At 39.5% G+C, this 18,818-nt stretch overlaps 1 protein-coding gene across 5 annotated transcripts in view; it reads right to left on the bottom strand.

Moving 5' to 3' along the window:
- Window positions 1-557: 557 nt before the first annotated feature.
- The window catches only part of MCM9 (minichromosome maintenance 9 homologous recombination repair factor), a 46,571-nt gene continuing 28,310 nt past the window's right edge, over window positions 558-18,818 (bottom strand). For 3 of the 5 annotated variants that reach the window (XM_058173013.1, XM_058173004.1, XM_058173023.1), the window contains 6 exons: window positions 13,250-13,424; window positions 10,910-11,112; window positions 8,880-9,083; window positions 5,679-5,761; window positions 3,253-3,398; window positions 558-2,407 (listed from right to left, as the gene is read on the bottom strand). In XM_058173013.1, coding sequence (XP_058028996.1) covers window positions 964-2,407; window positions 3,253-3,398; window positions 5,679-5,761; window positions 8,880-9,083; window positions 10,910-11,112; window positions 13,250-13,424 — 2,255 coding nt within the window. In that variant the 3' untranslated portion in view covers window positions 558-963. Of the gene's footprint in view, window positions 2,408-3,252; window positions 3,399-5,678; window positions 5,762-8,879; window positions 9,084-10,909; window positions 11,113-13,249; window positions 13,425-18,818 lie in introns of those variants that run through there. The other 2 variants (XR_009153850.1, XM_058173029.1) reach the window with 2 other exon arrangements.

The following is an 18,818-nucleotide window of genomic DNA, read 5'->3' as shown; positions in this document are numbered from 1 at the left end:
GGAGGCAGAGGCCAAAGGCTGGGGGCCAGTGGGCGGGCGGGGCTACATTCGGTGTATAAGACGCACCCAAATTTTCACCCCCTTTTAGGGGGGGGGAAGAAGGTGTATCTTATAGTCCGAAAAATACGGTATATAGATTTATATCTTAGGAAATCATCCAACTAAAATAGTGTCTCACTCATTACTTTTCAATCTGTTTATCCATACTAGTTATGCAGACTTGACTACCTTAAGGCTGTAGTTTTATACATCTCCTGTCCTGATCATGAGAAAACACCCCTAGTCCACATAAACCTTAGCCCCTGAACAATGTTGTCTGAAAATCTGAAGCTCATTGTTGGAAAGGTCTTAATATCATAGCACATGTACAGGAAAGAGGACAAGTGACATTGTGCATGCTATGACACAAAATGATGTAAAAATGTGACATCGGAACACAATTTGACATGATGTATGTCCTCTGTCACAGGGGTCTCCAACCTTGGTCCCTTTAAAACTTGTGGACTTCAACTCCCAGAGTCCCTCAGCCAGCAAAGCTGGCTGAGGAACTCTGGGAGTTGAAGTCCACAAGTCTTAAAGGGACCAAGGTTGGAGACCCCTGCTCTATCAAACGCATATGCTTAAACAGACCTAAAAAAGAGAAACATTTCAAATCTACTACCATATTTCCTAATACTGCAGAGATTTAGAGTAACTCTCAATGAAGAGAAAACTCAGGATGAAGGTGGTTTATTTTTCAGGGCTGCTGCCTGCACCTGGTGAGTTGGAGAGTTTATTTCACTCTGAGCACTCCAAGAGCATCGTTTTATTTTTTGCAGAAGCATGCTCTTTTTAGAACCCAATTCAATTTTTAAAAAGTCTGTTAGGTTGCTTATTATTTGCAGCATTATTCCCACATCAAAAATTAAAGCATTTATAAAAGTACCACAATGTATTTTTGACAGGGGTAGCAGGCATTAAAGTTTAAGTTTTAGCATATTTCTGAACCTCTTCATCCCAGTCAAAGTCTAACAGTGCATCGTCCAGATCAGTTACTGAGAACAATGATTTCCCTGGAATTCTGTGAGTGTTTCCCAATTCAAAGCACTTCCGGGTGGATTCTGCACAATCTTCCTGAGTCTTCAATGGCTGCCTTTCTCTCACTTTTTCATTAGTGGTGATATTCAAGGAAACTGGAGATTTGTCTGATGGTGTAAAGGCAAATTTTGCTAGCTTTGCCAAAGTGCTGGAGCACACTTTTCTTGAATCTTGACCGTCCAAATTTTCTATTCTTGCCCCTGATGTATTTGTGAAAGAAATGGCTGTGGCTTTAACTGGCTTTGGCTTGTCTTCCTCTTTCTTGTTTTTACAGGCTTGTTTCTCCTTGGCCGTATTTCCTGTGTTAAGACTGTAGCTTCCCTCAGGATATTCTTCCCTCAGATGTTCTCCTTTCGATATACTTTGGGTAAAAAGGTCACGATTGTAAATAGTCTCCTGTAATGTGCGATGTTCCTCATTTTCAGGAGACAGAGCAAGCTTAGGTTTTTGTTGAAAGGAAAATTTAGCTAACTTAGCAGGGGCAGCTTTTGAGTTCTCAAGGATGACAGGTTCATTGCAATGTCTTACTTTGTTGGTTTGGTCTCTATTTCGCTTCCGATTCAAAGTTGTCAATGTCAAATGACTTGAAGGCACATTGTGACACAGAGAAGCCCCAGTATCTTTTTCAGGACAATCTGGGATAATTACAGGATGAGAAGATACTGAAGGTTGATGATCCTCAGTCTTGGAATCTGCTGTATTTGTACAAAATCTCTGTATGCTTTCAATATTTCTTTTCCGCCACTTCTTAGAGGCCCTTTGAGTAATGACTGAATTAGGTGTGCTAGGTGTAGCATCTGAACCTTTACAGATGGCCCCTGAAGTGGAATTTATAGGCTTTTGTATCCTCTCACGGGCAAAAATAGTCTGTATATAAGAGTCCCCCTGGTCTTTTTTTGTCATTGATTCCCTCTTCTTGGTTTGCTCAGCTTCTCTTAAACAGCTGGTCTTTTTAGAAGATCTACTATTTGTTGCTTCCAAAGCCAGATTGCTCTGTGATGTTACTGCAACTGGAAAATTACAAGTGGACTTCTCACTTTCCATGTTACCTTCTGCTATACTATCAAACCAATTCAAGGTGTTATCACTGTTGCTCTCATTAAGATTCTCCAATTTCTCTCTTACTTGGGCATCATTAGATTCTTGTCTGGTTGGGAATCCCAGATGCATATCAGCATCAGAACTTATTTTAGCTGACAAAGGCTGTAACTGAATATCATTTTCTTCTTTTTCTGAATGTTGGGAATGAATCCTCTGCTCAAACGTGTCATGATTTAAAGACACTCCTTTGCGCTGCAGAGATGGGCTTAAATTTCCATTCTGTAAAAACCTAAAAAAATTAAAAGGAAAATATTTTTTGCCAAAATAAGTTGCATTTTTAGAAGCTTTGATATATAGAAGTGATGTTTTTTATGGTTGCAAACATGAGTAAATACATGACTTTAGGAATCTGTCTTAAAACAGACTAGAAGATTTGCTTTTTGTGAATAAGAGGTAGTCCTCAATTTACGACTGTAATTGAGCTCAGATCTATGATCATAAGTCATTGCATAAGTCACATGACTTGACCCAATTTTTGGGGGGGACATTTTTTGTAGTGGTTGTTAAGTGATTGCTGTAATCGTTAAGCAAATGCTGCAATTATTAAATGAATCAATTGTCCCCAATAAATGTTCAGATGACTGCACAATACTGAAAACAGCCATAAAAATAACCTGGTTGCCAAGTGCCCAAAATGCAATCATGTGACTTTGGAGATTGGGGTGTGGCCTTTGTAACTTTAAATATGGGTCATTAAATAGCTGCGGGGAAATCCATCATAACTTCAAACAACTGTTAAGCAACCGGTCATAAGTTGATGACTACCTGCGAATAATATTCAAGCAAACCATTCCTCTGCAGTAGAATTCTGTGTTTATTTACTCAGGAATAAATGAAGTTTTTTCTGTCACGTTTAGGACTGCGACCCTAAGTATTGATATTGGTTTTGCATATAAATAAACAAATAACAGAATGATTCTCTCTTATACTGTTAATTATTTTCATCCATATGCCTTCAAGACCCTGGCTTACAAGAAAATATTAATATTCATCACATCATACATTGTCATAGCAGCTGATATGTAATCTGATTTAAAGCTGATGTTTTTCCTCCCAAATATAAATATTTTGCACCTGTCCAGCCTTCTTAATTCCTCCTGCAGAAGGTCTTGCAACTCCAGCTTCTTCAAGATTAGTTCACACTGCATTCTATATTGTTCCACCGGATTTTCAGGAAATGAAGTGTGGAGTGCATTGGCACCACCAAGAAGTGCACCTCCCTAAAATAAGACAAGAATTGTGATGCAAAAACTGTTTTCTGTGAAAACTTCTTAAATTAAATATTAGTCTGAAATGGTATATAGCGTTTCCTGCCTGAGCAGGGAGTTGGACTAAAATTCCTCCAAGGTGTCTACCTATTCTGTTTTTCTGTTAAATTAGACACAGTAAAAACTTGGTAGAAGGCCAGATCCTGAAGATGAAACTGAAATACTTTGGCCACCTAATGAGAAAGAAGGACTCACTGGAGAAGAGCCTAATGCTGGGCAAGATTGAGGGCAAAAGAAGAAAGGGACGACAGAGAACGAGGTGGCTGGATGGAGTCACTGAAGCAGTAGGCATGAGTTTAAATGGACTTCGGGGGATGGTAGAGGACTGGAAGGCCTGGAGGAATGTTGTCCATGGGGTCGCGATGGGTCGGACAGGACTTCGCAACTAACAACAACAACAACAACTTGGTAAAGTTTGCAAGCATTTTTCCAAAAAGCCTTAAGAGTTTGCATCCTTGGAACATTACATAAGGCCTAGAAAATGTTCACAACCTTTGGCTTCGATCCTAAATAAAGTAATCAATAAAAAGGAAGTTTTCAAGGAAAAAAATCCAAGAAAGTCCAATTGCCTTTTGAAAAGCATTTTTGGAATAATCATGACCTGGATGATTGAGAATCTCATAGATTTTTAATCAATAAAAAGCTTCCCATCCAGTTCTGCTCCCGAGAAGCCTTAGGAAGACATTGGCCCATTCCCGAACAAAATGGGATCGTACACAATTGATTATCTTGAGGAAAGAGGGACATTTCCATAAACTGAGGCTCTTAATTCATTAAAATTTGAGACCTAGAAATCATGTTTAATAGCAGGAGCTGCTGAGAGGAAAGAAGAGCTGGTATGCACTAGCCTTTTTTTGTACTTGCCCATCCGTATCAGAACAATCAAATCATTCTAGGTTTCAGTTTTAAGGAACCACAGTTGATCCAAACACTTTTGCCACAAGATGCCTTATCCCATGTTTGAAACAACCCAATTTCCTCATTTTGAACACATATCTACAGATATCTAAACAGATCCTCAACTTATAATTCATTTAGAGACCATTCAAAGTTACAACGCCGCTGAAAAAAGTGACTTAGGATTGTTTTTCACACTGACAATCTTTGTAGCATCCCCATGACCATGTGACCAAAATTCAGATGCTTGGCAGTTGGTTCATACTTATGACCGTTGCTGTGTCCCAAGGTGATGTGATATCCTTTTGCAACCTTCTGACAAAGCAAAATCAATGGGGAAGTCTGATTCATTTAACAACCATGTTAGTAACTTATCAGCTGCAGTGATTCATTTAAAATAGTGGCAAGAAATGTTATAAACTGGGGTAAAATTCACTTAACAAATGTCTCGCTCAACAACATAAATTTTGAACTTAATTATGGTCCTAAGTGGAGGACTATCTGTAGTTCTTTATAAAAGATGTACACAGGGCAGATTAAGGCCCCATAATCTCTTTTATGCAGAAAAACATGCTGAGCTTTGGGTTTATCAACTGTGTCAATTTTAAAATATTAAAATGAATCATAATAATTTCTTTTCCAGAGCCACATTAACTGAACTTGCTTTTCCATAAGGCCTTTTTTCATACCATTTCTAGAATGTACATGCACACGTCATGCCATACTGTGAGCCCTTCGAGGTAGAGCGTGTCAAGAAGCAGGCTCCCCAATTCTAGCTAAAACTATGTTGATGTAAGCCAGGGGTGTCTAAACTTGGCAACTTTAAGACCTGTGGACTTCAATTCCCAGAAGCAAAGCCTTTAAGCACAAGTCTTAAAGTTGCCAAGTTTGGACACCCCTGATATAGGCTATAGAAATAAAATCTTGAAGGTCAGACTCTAATGAATTTGGGAGGAATGAGACTTACCAGCTCACGCTTTCTCTGTATCCTGGGCTTAAATATGCTTTCAACTCTACCTTGCTTCTCCAAGGTTAATGCTTTGGCTCGCCACAAATAGTACTCATATTATATAAATATCACACAGTAATGTCTTGAAAAGTCATTTAAAACAGAACAATATTGTGTATGCAGAAAAATGTATTGTCAAGGTACATGGATGTGATCCAATTTCCATAACTGACTATGAACAGGAATGGACTTTTATGCAAACTGTGAAGATCTAGAAAGTGGAGAACAATATATTTTTTTTAAAAAAATATATGTGCCTACAGCTTGTGGTCCCTTATATTATAGACAATCTTCTCTGTTAACCTATAATATATATGCAAACTTACCTGCATGGAGGATTCCATCACTGAAACCACAGTTACTGCATCTTCCACAGTTACAATTTCCCTGAACATCAATCGAGCATGTGCTGAAAAAACAGGTTTTAAAGAAAATCTATAAAAGTTGATGAGTAAACTGTTACATGGAATAAACTAAATGCACATACACCTAAGTTTTATTAGGCACATCCAATACCTGTATATACCTGTTTCTTACTTTATCTAATCTAATCTACTTGGAAAGTATTTACTAGCTTAATTTAGTCACAGGTACTCAATACTGCACAGCTGTTTCAGCTGCTTTTTAGAGTTAAGTGATCAATGAAAAGGCAACTTACTGATGTAGTTAAAATCTTGTTCTCCTCTGAAATTGTTCTGTTATCCTGTTTTATTTTGTTTAATTTCTGTTATTTTGCCTTTTGCAGTGCATGTAAGGGTTTCAAAATGGGGTATATCATAAATAAACATACATATACAAGGCGCCTCACTTGTGGGGTGCCGCAGGGGTCGATTCTCTCGCCCTTTCTGTTCAACATCTATATGAAGTCGCTGGGTGAGATCATCAGTGGCTTCGGTGTGAGGTACCAGCTGTACGCTGATGACACCCAGCTGTACTTTTCCACACCGGGCCACCCCAATGAAGCTATCGAAGTGCTGTCCCGGTGTTTGGAAGCCGTACGGGTCTGGATGGGGAGAAACAGGCTCAAGCTCAATCCTTCCAAGACAGAGTGGCTGTGGATGCCGGCATCCCGGTACAGTCAGCTGAGTCCTCGGCTGACTGTTGGGGGCGAGTCACTGGCCCCGATGGAGAGGGTGCGCAATCTGGGCGTTCTCCTGGATGAACGGCTGTCTTTTGAAGACCATTTGACGGCCGTCTCCAGGAGAGCTTTCCACCAGGTTCGCCTGGTGCGCCAGTTGCGCCCCTTTCTAGACCGGGATGCCTTATGCACGGTCACTCACGCCCGTGACGCCTCGCCTGGATTACTGCAATGCTCTACATGGGGCTCCTTGAGGGGCATCCGGAGGCTTCAGTTAGTCCAGAATGCGGCTGCGCTGGTGATAGAGGGAGCCCTCGTGGCTCCGTGTTACACCTATCCTGCGCAGACTGCACTGGCTACCTGTGGCCTTCCGGTGCGCTTCAAGGTGTTGGTGACAATCTTTAAAGCGCCCATGGCATAGGGCCGGGCTATTTACGGGACCGCCTACTGCTACCAAATACCTCTCACCGACCCGTGCGCTCTCACAGAGAGGACTCCTCAGGTGCCGTCAGCTAGGCAGTGCCGCCTGGCGACACCCAGGGAAGGGCCTTCTGTGGGGCTCCCACCTCTGGAACGAACTCCTCCAGGACTTCATCAACTTCCGGACCTCCGAACCTTTCGTCGCGAGCTTAAAACACACTTATTCATCTGCGCGGGACTGGATTAGATTTTAAAGTTATGGGTTTTAAGGGGTTTTTATTATTTATACTATTTTTAAATTTGGCAATAGAATAAGTTTTTTAATTGTTGTTTTTAATCTGTATTTATATGTATTTTAACTGCCTGTGAACCGCCCTGAGTCCTTAGGGAGATAGGGCGGTATATAAATTTGAAAAATAAATAAATAAATAAATAAATATCTAATACAGTTACATATCTGCCACTTTATTTCTCTATCTATTAGAATCATCTTCCTACTTATCAGAAGCATCTCTATTTCACATACACATCTTTTAATACTTATACCTGAAAACATCTGAGTCCACACTAGATGGAAAAAAAGAGCTATGGTGGTGCAGTGGTTAGAATGCAGTATTGCAGCCTATTTCAGTTCACTGTCAGCAGTTCAATTCTCATCAGCTCAGGATTGACTTAGACTTCCGAGCTCGGTAAAATGAGGACCCAGATTGTTGGGGGCGGTATGTTGTAAACCACTTACAACACAGGGCTGTAAAGCACTGTGAAGCGGTGTATACATCTAAGTGCTATTGCTATATGCTGTTTTTTGATCAGAAGCTCCAGGTGGTCTACATAACATTCTCTCCTTCCATTTTCACAACGAGAACCACCCTCCAACAAGACAAGGAGTAACAGATGGAAGCTTAACAAAGAGAGATGCAACCTAAAATTAAGGAGAAATTTCCTGTCAGTGAAAACAATTAATCAGTGGAAGAGCTTGCCTCAGCAGTTGTGGTGCTCCATCACTGGAGGTTTTTAAAAGATTGGATAGTCATTTGTCCAGTATGGCATAGGGTCTCCAGCTTGAGCAAGGGGTTGGACTAGAAGTCCTCCCAGATCCATTCCAACTCTGTAATTTTGTATTTTATAAACTTAAGCAAATCAAAATTATTAATATCCCTAATTGTTTACAACTTCCAGGAAAAAAAATTAGCCACAATTTCTAAGCTAGTATTATTTCAAAGTATATGTATATATGAGTATATATGCACATACCCAGCGCAAAACAAAACAGCTATTTTGTCACTGATAACAATTGAGGATTGATAGTGAGAATCCCTCAGTTATATTCTGGGGAAACGCATGTGACTCTATTCTGTTCCAAATTGCTGTATGGTAACATGGTAACCCATTCCAGAAGCAGCAGAAGACTTTATGTAAGGACACTGAACATATGTGACCAGATGTCTTTCAATGTAGAACACTGAAAGCTGCTCACAGTAATTTCCTTTTTCCTTCTATTTTCTTGTCCTTCACTTTTTATTTTATTCTACTAATATAACTTTTTCCACTTTTCTTTTTATACTTCTGTAGTTTTTAATCTTATATAAAATCTTCTTTTAATAAAAAAATCTTACAGACACACACAGTCACACACATATAGCTGCTCATAGTGTGCTTCTGAGATAGCATAATAAACAAAGTGTGTTTATCTCCTTATGTGTAATATCTCCTTATTCTATGTTTCAGCTCACACGTAAGTTGGAGATTTCTGCCTGGATCGAATTTTGCATGCATGAAGAACTTTACATTTTTAAGCTATTTATATAGGGCAAGAATCTTTTGACATCTTGGCCCATGAAAGACAGCGTCAAAACAAAGAAAGCTATTTTGGTGGCCTCTGGAGGTAGACAATAGCATTTAACTTTAGAAGTCAAATATATCGAACTGGGTAAAATATTGACTGCAGCATTTCTTTAATGTGTGTTTTTTAATCAATTCTATGGAATGCAGCTATTGGAAAAGCAAGTGGGGAAGAAAGAGGTTTCACCTTCAGTGAGTCGGATCAAGCTCTCTAATAAGCGGATGGTGGTTCGGGCTGCATTCCGGCAGTCGCTCTGCCGCTGCATCTGATAGTAGCGGACAAGGATCAGGTGGCTTTCATCAGTCAGTATCGGCTGGAGATTCTTGATCAGGCAGAAATAAGTTTTCATTTTTTCCATAGACCAGAGCTGTTCGGATATGCTTGGGCAGCCTGAAAAAAGAATTAAATAATAAAGCAATAACAACAATACTATATGCATGACAGCGGTGAAAAAAAAAAGGTGTTCTAGGCTTAGCCTCATCAAAGTGGTTTTCTGAGCAATCCAAAACCTAATCAGCATTCAGTAATCATATTTCATAAACTTGAATTTCTCTCTTCAATGTAATATGCTTGGGTGGTTAAGTTTATCTCACTGGCTGAACTCTGACTCTTTGCTGCGTCTCTGCCTACTTAATTGTGGTTCACTGTGTGAGCCCCATTGGCTGGGTTCATACATATCATTAAATCCTATATGTAGCTTATGAAATGACAATGCAGGATTCACATACCACAGTGTCAAAACCCTATTATTTGGAAAAAAAATATTGCTTAGTATAACAAGTTACTTTGACTATTGTAATCTATTTTGCAATGATCCCATGCAATTTGTATTATTATTGGTCACACAGTCAGCCAAATATTTAGACTGGATTTAGCATTTGTATCCACTTATTGAGTCCTTCCCAAGGACGTAAGATAGGGAGATATCTTATATAATACCATTAAAGGTATCATCACAGGATGCAGTTCCAAGTAAAACTGTCTTTTGCAATTGACTGTGATTTTTGTTAATGCTGATGGTGTTGTAGTGGTGCTCCAGATATTTTGGAATTGCACCCAAGGTGCCTATTACTATTTGTACTATCTTTGTGTTCTTTTCCACAGCCATTCTTCAATTTGCACCTCTTTGTATTTTGTGATTTTTCCACCCAGTTCTTTCTTTTCTTTTCTGTTGTCTTCAGGTATGCGACGTCCACCTTGTCTTTCTTACCAACAATAGTTATGGATGGGGTGCTACGTGGCAGATGCTTGTCTATTTGAATTCTAAAATCCCAGAGTATTTTAGCTTCTTTATTTCCTATTACGTGTCCATTTTGTGATCCTACCAGTTCTTGCTTGCAAGCAAATGTGTTTCTTCCAGATATTCCATTGCTATTTTTCATTATCTATTTCATTATATTTTATAGTAAGAGTACAAAAAATAAACAGAATGTGACAATACAAAACTAAAACTGTGAAAGAAATAATGAAATAGTAAAAACAATTTTTTCATTACACCGCCCCACCCCCCCGGAACAGAATTAAAAAAAGGAGGGAAAACAAGAAAACAAGTGAATGTTTAAAAATACTAAACATCTAAATATATACATTAAACATATAGATCTCACTAGTTTATGGAAAATATTTTACAGTATAATACTGTAGTATCAAATATAAAAGGAAAAATTTATTAGCTTTCTTTGCTCTGTTGCACACAGTAGCATCACCCTCATTAAAAGCTTGACCTATAACTGATAATCCTTCATCAGCTTGGTGTGACATAGTAAGTCCAAGGTTTAGTGTTGGAGGTCTCTCTTTTCATTTCTTTCTTTGTGTAAGGGGATTGGGCAAAATGTTGATAGGCATTTTGAGCACTGAATACATGACCGATATGAAAATAAGTGGAAGCCAGGATGCACAACTAGAACAACTGCACAACATGACAGTAAATGTGCAAGTGAAGTAAAGAGAGGTTTTGGTAAGGAATTGTTCAAGCAATTTTAGTGGCAAGTCGTCTTGCATATTTCCAGATGTTGCTGGCACAAATAATATAACACTGATTTCTTTTTTCTTTTTGTATAACATGAATTTTTAAACAAATTCACAATACAGTAGTAACTTTATACAAAGTGAATTTACATAAGGCAAGGGAAACCCATATTTGTGCATACAACTGTATTATGATCAGTGACAAATTGATTCACATAATTCCATAAAAAGTAGTATTAAAAGGTTACCTTTATTTTCCAGTATGAAGGATGAAATTATGTGATCCCATTCTTCATTTTTTGTATCCAACAATACCAAGACAAGATCAAACCTACTAAGAAGAGGGCTTCCAAGGGCTATGTTGACAGAGATGGATTCATTAGTGTCATATTGGCCCTTTGGATTGGTTGCTGCCAAAATTGTGGTCCTTGTATTTAGTTTGCACACTAAGCTGAAGGAAAAAGAGGGTGGCATTGGTATTAAATAGAACTGAAATCTTTTAGAAATTATTTTTAAAATGTTACTGGTAGAACATCTTTCATTCTAAATCTTCATTATGGGATCCCAAAGATTTCCATTTATTTCATATGAACTGAAGAATTTGGATGATAGTACAAGTCTCTGTAAAAGGCTTGCAGATTATAACAAAGTACAATTTGCATGGGTATGGCAAGCCAAACATATAGGTGATGGATGACAACAATCCTATTTTGACTAGAAGAAACAACATTATACATTTCAAAATGGTTTTGGGTTGCCAAACACTTTCTGATCTGATTAATAAAACAGTTTCTTCAGCGAGAACAAGAATGAATTATTTGGAAAAATTATACTGAATTTGAAAACTCTAAATTTTGTCAGGTTCCAATCACAATTAATTGAACTCTTCTCTTGCTTTTCTTAAATCTATGTAGATATTCCCTGACCAGATAATCTTCCTCAGGAGACCCTCTTTTTTTAATCAAAACCAGATTATCCTGATACTTGAAAAACTCTTACTCACATCCAAACTTTCATTTCTACTCTAATATGTGCCACTTATACATACAGCTACTGTATGCTTATTTGATGCACTGTAAATACATATGCCTCTTAAATTATTGTGCATATTCCCAAAGATCAACATACAGTCTGACTTGTAGTAAGAGTTTCTATGACAGCTCTTGAATACAGTACGCTTTTGCCTTCTTTAATTTGTTTGACCTTGACCCCAGATTTGATTTCAAAGAACAAGAAGGATATTTTTTCTCCTAGTAGTCATAGCATAACCCTTGTTGCAGGCAGCCAGGCAGCTGTTCTAAATGTGAGTTAGGTTTGATCTATTTCTAGTTGGTGCCATCTTAGACCTTACCTCACATATTGAATGGGAACAAATACAGCACCAATCATCTTAGCTTTCATATTTGTAACAGTACGCAACATGGGAAAAGCATTTTGACTTGAAGCCAGTATCAACAGAGATTCGAAAAGGAAATGAGTGTTGACCCCTTTGCATAATGCTATAAGGATTGCTAAATATGGAAGGGAAAATTTGGAACTCCGGAACACATACTTGGAATGGAAAAAAGGTTCTAAAATTCCATCGGCAGCACCAAACAAGTTTCATTGCGCTCCTGACTAAAAATGGATTTTCACTTTTGCTGAAAATAGTATCCAGTAATGGATATTTCAAGTCCGTGTTTATGATCAGACTTACATTGGTACAAGGGTGATGTAAACATAAAACCAAAGTGCATTATTTTCTCATGCATCCAGCTTTTATAGACCTCCAGAAAGCTTTGCTGCAAATTTTAACAATTCATTGTGGTAATCTCAAACAGATGGGGAAAAATGAGAGCTAATAGCTAATCAAAAGCTGCTGCTTCTTCACCTGGCAATTCCGAAAGATGTTGGAAGGATGTTAAAATGCAGTAATACATTCAAGATATCAAGGGGCTGTGAAAGAGCTTCCCTTGACGCAGAGTGCCCACTGTAATCTCTGTGTTATTTTTGAGTGGGCTGGGTTGCAATCTGTAACGTCCATATAAAACCCATCTAGAAGGGTCGTGATTTATAACATACTTATAGAACACACAGTTTTTTTAAAATTAAAATTAAATTGTGTTGTCTCTGATCTCAGTAATAACATTGAAAATGTTTAATTACTTCACAGGACGTGTCAAATTTTTCAACTTTTAATTCCCAAACACTAGGGGTGTGCAAAAGTTGTGACATGCCTTGGGGATTGTAAAGACATTTGGGTTGCTTTAACGTAATTTAGATGTACTTGGTAAGTAACTACATAAATATCATAACTTTTTAACATTTTGTTTGTTTCATTTAGTCCACCACTCCTCCAAGGCATGTTCCTTCTTCCATCCTGTCCCTATTTTATTCTCTGTGAGGCTGGTGAGATGGACAGATATAGACTGGAGCTGGCTTATCCAAAAAGCTTCATAATTAAATGGGGAGCGGAGTCTGCATCTTTCAGGCTTATTTTGTACCCTCAAACCACTGCATCACACAGGCAATCCTACATTATTAGCACAAGGATCAATAAGTTAAAAAAAAAAGTACAGCTGCAATCTTAACATTTTAAACAAACTTACCCAGCCTTGGCAACACTGATGGTTTGCTGCTCCATGGCCTCATGGATGCTTGTTCTGTCATGTTCCTTGATGCTGTTAAACTCATCTATGCAGCAGAGGCCTCCATCAGCCAGGACCAGTGCACCAGCCTCCAAATTCCATTCTCCAGAGTCCTTCACAGCAGTTACAGTCAAACCTTGAGAACAAAATCTTCCCTGTAAAAGCCTGGAATTACTATAAACAGCTGTTTTAAAAATGCACTTGAAAGCAGAGTGTCTATGCAGATTCTGTCATCCAGGTCATGGTTGTCCCAAAGGACAACCTTTTTCAAGAGGCAACTTGTCATCCAAAAAGCTTCTTCAGCTCTGGGTGGATGGTAGGGAATGGAAGGAAATATACTCATTGCAGACAGCTAGTCATTTGCATTTTAGAGAGTCACTGAGGCCATCTGGAGGTTTATCTGTGTCGGCAGGATCTGTTGAAAAAGGGCTGTTCAAAAGAGGCCATCTATGTCAAAACTGAACTGCCCTCTCTCAACAAAGGGGGGACGGAATATGACATCATCTATCTCTGCTCTACAACAGTCCTTTCAACTGTTCCAAGAAGGCTCCACATGCATTTGCACTACTCAGGTGACCCTCATGACACAGATAAATCTCCAGGTGGCCTCAATGACTCTCTAAAACAGTGGTCTCCAACCTTGGCAACTTTAAGCCTGGCGGACTTCAACTCCCAGAATTCCACAGCCAGCTTTGCTGGCTGTGGAATTCTGGGAGTTGAAGTCCGCCAGGCTTAAATTTGCTAAGGTTGGAGACCCCTGCTCTAAAAGAATGTAAATGACCAGCTGTCTGCAAGGAATATAAGAAGAAGATATGACAAGGAATCATAGGGAGGTGTTGGAACTGATGCAGGAGACAGATGTGAGGCTAGAAAACCCCCAGCAAATGACAACAAAAGATGAACAAAAAAATTATTTATTTATTTTATTTATTTATTAATTTGATTTCTATACCGCCCTTCTCCTTAAGGACTCAGGGCGGTTTACAGCCAGAATAAAACAACAAAGACATAAACAAAAATTAAAACATTTAAAAAAAACTGATTCTAAAATTGGCCATAATAAGTTAAAACTATCGTAAGAACCCACATAAAAAACCCCAATTAAAAATTTCGTTAGGCCAGCCCCGCACGGTGGAACAAAAAGGTCTTAAGCTCGCGTTTGAAGGTCCGGAGGTCGGGGAGTTGGCGTAACCCGTAGGCAGCTCATTCCAAAGGGCAGGAGCCCCGACAGAGAAGGTTCTCCCGCTGGGGGTCGCCAGTTGGCATTGCTTGACTGACGGCATTCTGAGGAGGCCCTCCCTATGGGAGTGCACAGGTCGATGCGGGGCTATTGGTGGCAGTAGGCAGTCCCGTAAGTAACCCGGTCCTATGCCATGGAGCGCTTTAAAGGTGATAACCAACACCTTAAATTGCACCCGGAAGACCACCGGCAGCCAGTACAGCTTGCGCAGGAGAGGTGTTACATGGGAGCATCGTAGTGCTCCCTCTATTACCCACGCAGCCGCATTCTGGACCAGCTGGGGCCTCCTGGTGCTCTTCAAGGGGAGCCCCATGTAGAGAGCATTGCAGTAGTCCAGGCGGGAAGTGACAAGGGCATGAGTGACCGTGCATAGGGAATCCCGGTCTAGGAAGGAATGCAACTGGCGTATCAGGCGCACCTGATAAAAAGCTCCCCTGGTGACGAAATAGAGAAATAGAGGAGAAACCAGAAGGAGCAGAGGAAAGAATAGAGGAGATAAATAAAAAAAAATGAGACAAGCAGATAAAGTTATGGAGGAGATAGTAATAATTCTTAAAACAGAACAGATAGATTACTCTTTAAGAGTTCAAAATATAGAAGAGAATAAAGAGAAAGATCTCCCAAAAGTGATGAAAAAACTATGGATGGGTGCTCTAGAGTTCCAACAGCAAGAGATAACTATTGAGGCAGAGGAAATACTTAGATTAAATAAGTGTGATGTAAGAAGATACAAGATCCCAAGGGAGAAACATGATTTACCAAAAAGTCAATGAGTTGAAATTTTAAAAAGAGCAAGAGATGATGGATAGATATAGAATACTTCTTAATATGGTGGCTATTTATTAAGAGTTAGAAAAAAAGAGGTAGAAAGTAGAAATCGGGTAAATAGTATTATATATACTGATATACAGTAGAATGTATTATAATTACAATGTATACACAAATGCTACAAGTTGAAAGATTATGACTATGTATATCTAAATATTACATTATTATTAGTATATTATTATACTATATATTAATATATATATATTGTATATATATATTACATACAATAATATATATTACATTATTAGTATTGTGTATAAAGTATAATGACCCAGACAATACACTGTTTACTAAGCACTTATGGATGTTAAAGAAAAAACTACCAATAAAATTATTAAAAAGAAGAAGTTTCTTGGATGAGAAGTAATGTCTTCCAAGAAAAACAAGAAAGTCCAGCTGTCTCTGAAAAAGCACCTTTGAAAGCGGAGTATTCTTGCTCTGAGTGTTATCTCAGTGTGACTTTCCAAAACCCATGCTTAAACCATAGGAACATAAAAGCTTTACTAATTCTAGGTGAAAACACAAATTTGACACTGTTGGCATCTGCATTGTTAACCAAGGAACTATCTTACTCATGAAAATTCTGCATTTTTAAGCAGAACAACTAAAAAGACTATAATAAAGCTAAAAAGACTATAATAAAGCTAATCAAATATGCATTTTTTAAAAAAAATGTATGGAACTTGCTTGAACTAAACACAAGAGACAAATTAAAGCAAAATTACAGTATTTATTTTGTACATTTACCATTTCAAAGATGAAGCCGCTCTACTGGTATTAGAAGGCCCTGTTCCTTTTTTAATATATCACTGATATATTCATCACATGTAAACTATCTCCACTTTTACAGTTTATCACATGGAAAATAAGACACTTTCATTTTTTAAAGGGGATAAACATTTGATTTTAACTAGTCCAGAAAAACATATTTTCATATTCACACTGCTCTGGCAATTTGTTTTTCGGTCTGCTGATTTAAAAGTACAGTTTTAGTGCTGTTGTATTTGTTTTGCTGCAGAGGTAAAATTGTATTTTATTTCCAATACTGTACTGTACTGAAGAATACTATTCCCCATTCCAGCATTCGTAACATGGACAGGTTACTGGGAAGGCTGAATGCCACCACATGTTTACTGGACCCGTGCCCCTCCTGGTTGGTGCTGGCCACGCAGGAGGTGACACGAGGCTGGCTCCGGGGGATTACAAATGCTTCTTTGCGGGAGGGGGTCTTTCCCGCTGCCTTGAAAGAGGCGGTGGTGAGACCTCTCCTCAAGAAGCCTTCCCTGGACCCAGCTGTTTTAGGAAATTACTGCCCAGTCTCCAATCTTCGCTTCATGGCGAAGGTTGTAGAGAGTGCGGTGGCATGTCAGCTACCCCAGTACCTGGATGAAACTGTCTATCTAGACCTGTTCCAGTCTGGCTTTCGGCCCGGATACAGTACGGAGACGGCTTTGGTCGCGTTGGTGGATGATCTCTGGAGGGCCAGGGATAAGGGTTACTCCTCTGCCCTGGTCCTATTAGACCTCTCAGCGGCTTTTGATACCATCGACCATGGTATCCTGCTGCGCCGGTTGGAGGGGTTGGGAGTGGGAGGCACCGTTTATCGGTGGTTCTCCTCCTATCTCTATGACTGGACGCAGACGGTGTTGACAGAGGGGCAGAGATCGACTCCGACGTGCCTCATGTGTGGGGTGCCGCAGGGATCGATTCTCTCACCCCTCCTGTTCAACATCTATATGAAGCCGCTGGGTGAGATCATCAGTGGTTTTGGGGTGAGATACCAACTGTATGCTGATGACACGCAGCTGTACTTTTCCACCCCAGGCCACCCCAGCGAAGCTATCGAAGTACTGTCCCGGTGTCTGGAAGCCGTACGGGTCTGGATGGGGAGGAACAGGCTCAAGCTTAATCCCTCCAAGACGGAGTGGCTGTGGATGCCAGCACCCTGGTACAGTCAGCTGCAGATGCGGCTGTCTGTTGGGGGCGAGTCGTTGGCCCCGATGGAGAGGGTGCGCAACTTGGGCGTGCTCCTGGATGGGCGGTTGTCCTTTGAAGAGCATTTGACGACTGTCTCCAGGAGAGCTTTCTATCAGGTTCGCCTGATCCACCAGTTGCGTCCCTTCCTGGACCGGGATGCCCTATGCACGGCCACTCATGCTCTCGCTTGGACTACTGCAATGCTCTCTACATGGGGCTCCCCTTGAAGAGCACTCGGAGACTCCAGCTAGTCCAGAATGCGGCTGCACGGGTTATTGAAGGAGCGGTTCGAAGCTCCCTTGTATCACCTATCCTGCGCAGACTGCACTGGCTACCTGTTGTCTTCCGGGTGCGCTTCAAGGTATTGGTTACCACCTTCAAAGCGCTCCATGGCTTAGGACCGGGATACTTACTGGACCGTCTACTGCCGTCTTCTATCTCCCAGTGACCGGTGCGTTCCCACAGAGAGGGACTCCTTAGGGTGCCGTCAGCCAAACAATGTCGACTGGCGGCCCCCAGGGGGAGGGCCTTCTCTGTGGGGGCTCCTACCCTGTGGAACGAGCTTCCCCCTGGACTTCGACAATTGCCTGACCTTAGGACCTTTCGCCGCGAACTTAAAAACTATTTATTTCGTATTGCTGGACTGGCTTGATTTTTAAAATTTTAATTTGTTTTAATGGGTTTTAAATTTCTGTAATTTTATAGGGTGTAATTGTATTTTAAATTTTTGGCCAATTGAATAAGTTTTTTTAGGGTTATTCTTAATATTGTATGTGTGTGTTTTTGTATTTTATTTGGTTGTTCACCGCCCTGAGTCCTTTGGGAGAAGGGCGGTATACAAATTAAATAATAATAATAATAATAATAATAATTATTATTATTATTATTATTATTATTATTATTATTATTATTATTATTATTATTATTATTATTCCAGATCTACAAACTTCATCTTCTATCATTTGAAAGCCAGCATTCCTATTTGCTGAGAATTTTGGGAGTTGAAGTCCATATATCACAGCTGGTGTGTATGCAAGCTGGAAAAGGCTAAAAAACTGAAAATATTAATCTGCTGTAACTTAAATATATACTTATAGATTTACTTTGGGGTAAAAGGAAACTCAAATTCAGCCACACTAGTAAGACCAAGATTCATTCCTAACAATGGAACAATACTACCAGAAAATTTAAAGCCAGAAGCCACATCATAAATATTTTCTACCAGAAATGTATGAACCAGAATGGCTTTTGTTCTACACAGTACTGATGCGATTCAATAGCTAGGGCCAATCAATGACAGAACACTAGAATTCTGAAATAGTTACAATTTCTGGGTGTTTCTGAAAGGCAGCATCACAATGAAGTTTATTGCAACAGTCTGAAATGTGACCAAGCCATCAATCACATGCATAGGGTTATGAAAGAAAGGCTACAACTAGGAGAATATTGTAAGATGCAAAAATGCATTCTTGGTTATATCACACA

The sequence above is a fragment of the Ahaetulla prasina genome, chromosome 1 (assembly GCF_028640845.1).
Source record: "Ahaetulla prasina isolate Xishuangbanna chromosome 1, ASM2864084v1, whole genome shotgun sequence".
Taxonomy (NCBI): Eukaryota; Metazoa; Chordata; class Lepidosauria; order Squamata; family Colubridae; genus Ahaetulla; species Ahaetulla prasina.
This window is presented reverse-complemented; position numbering and strand designations above follow the sequence as displayed.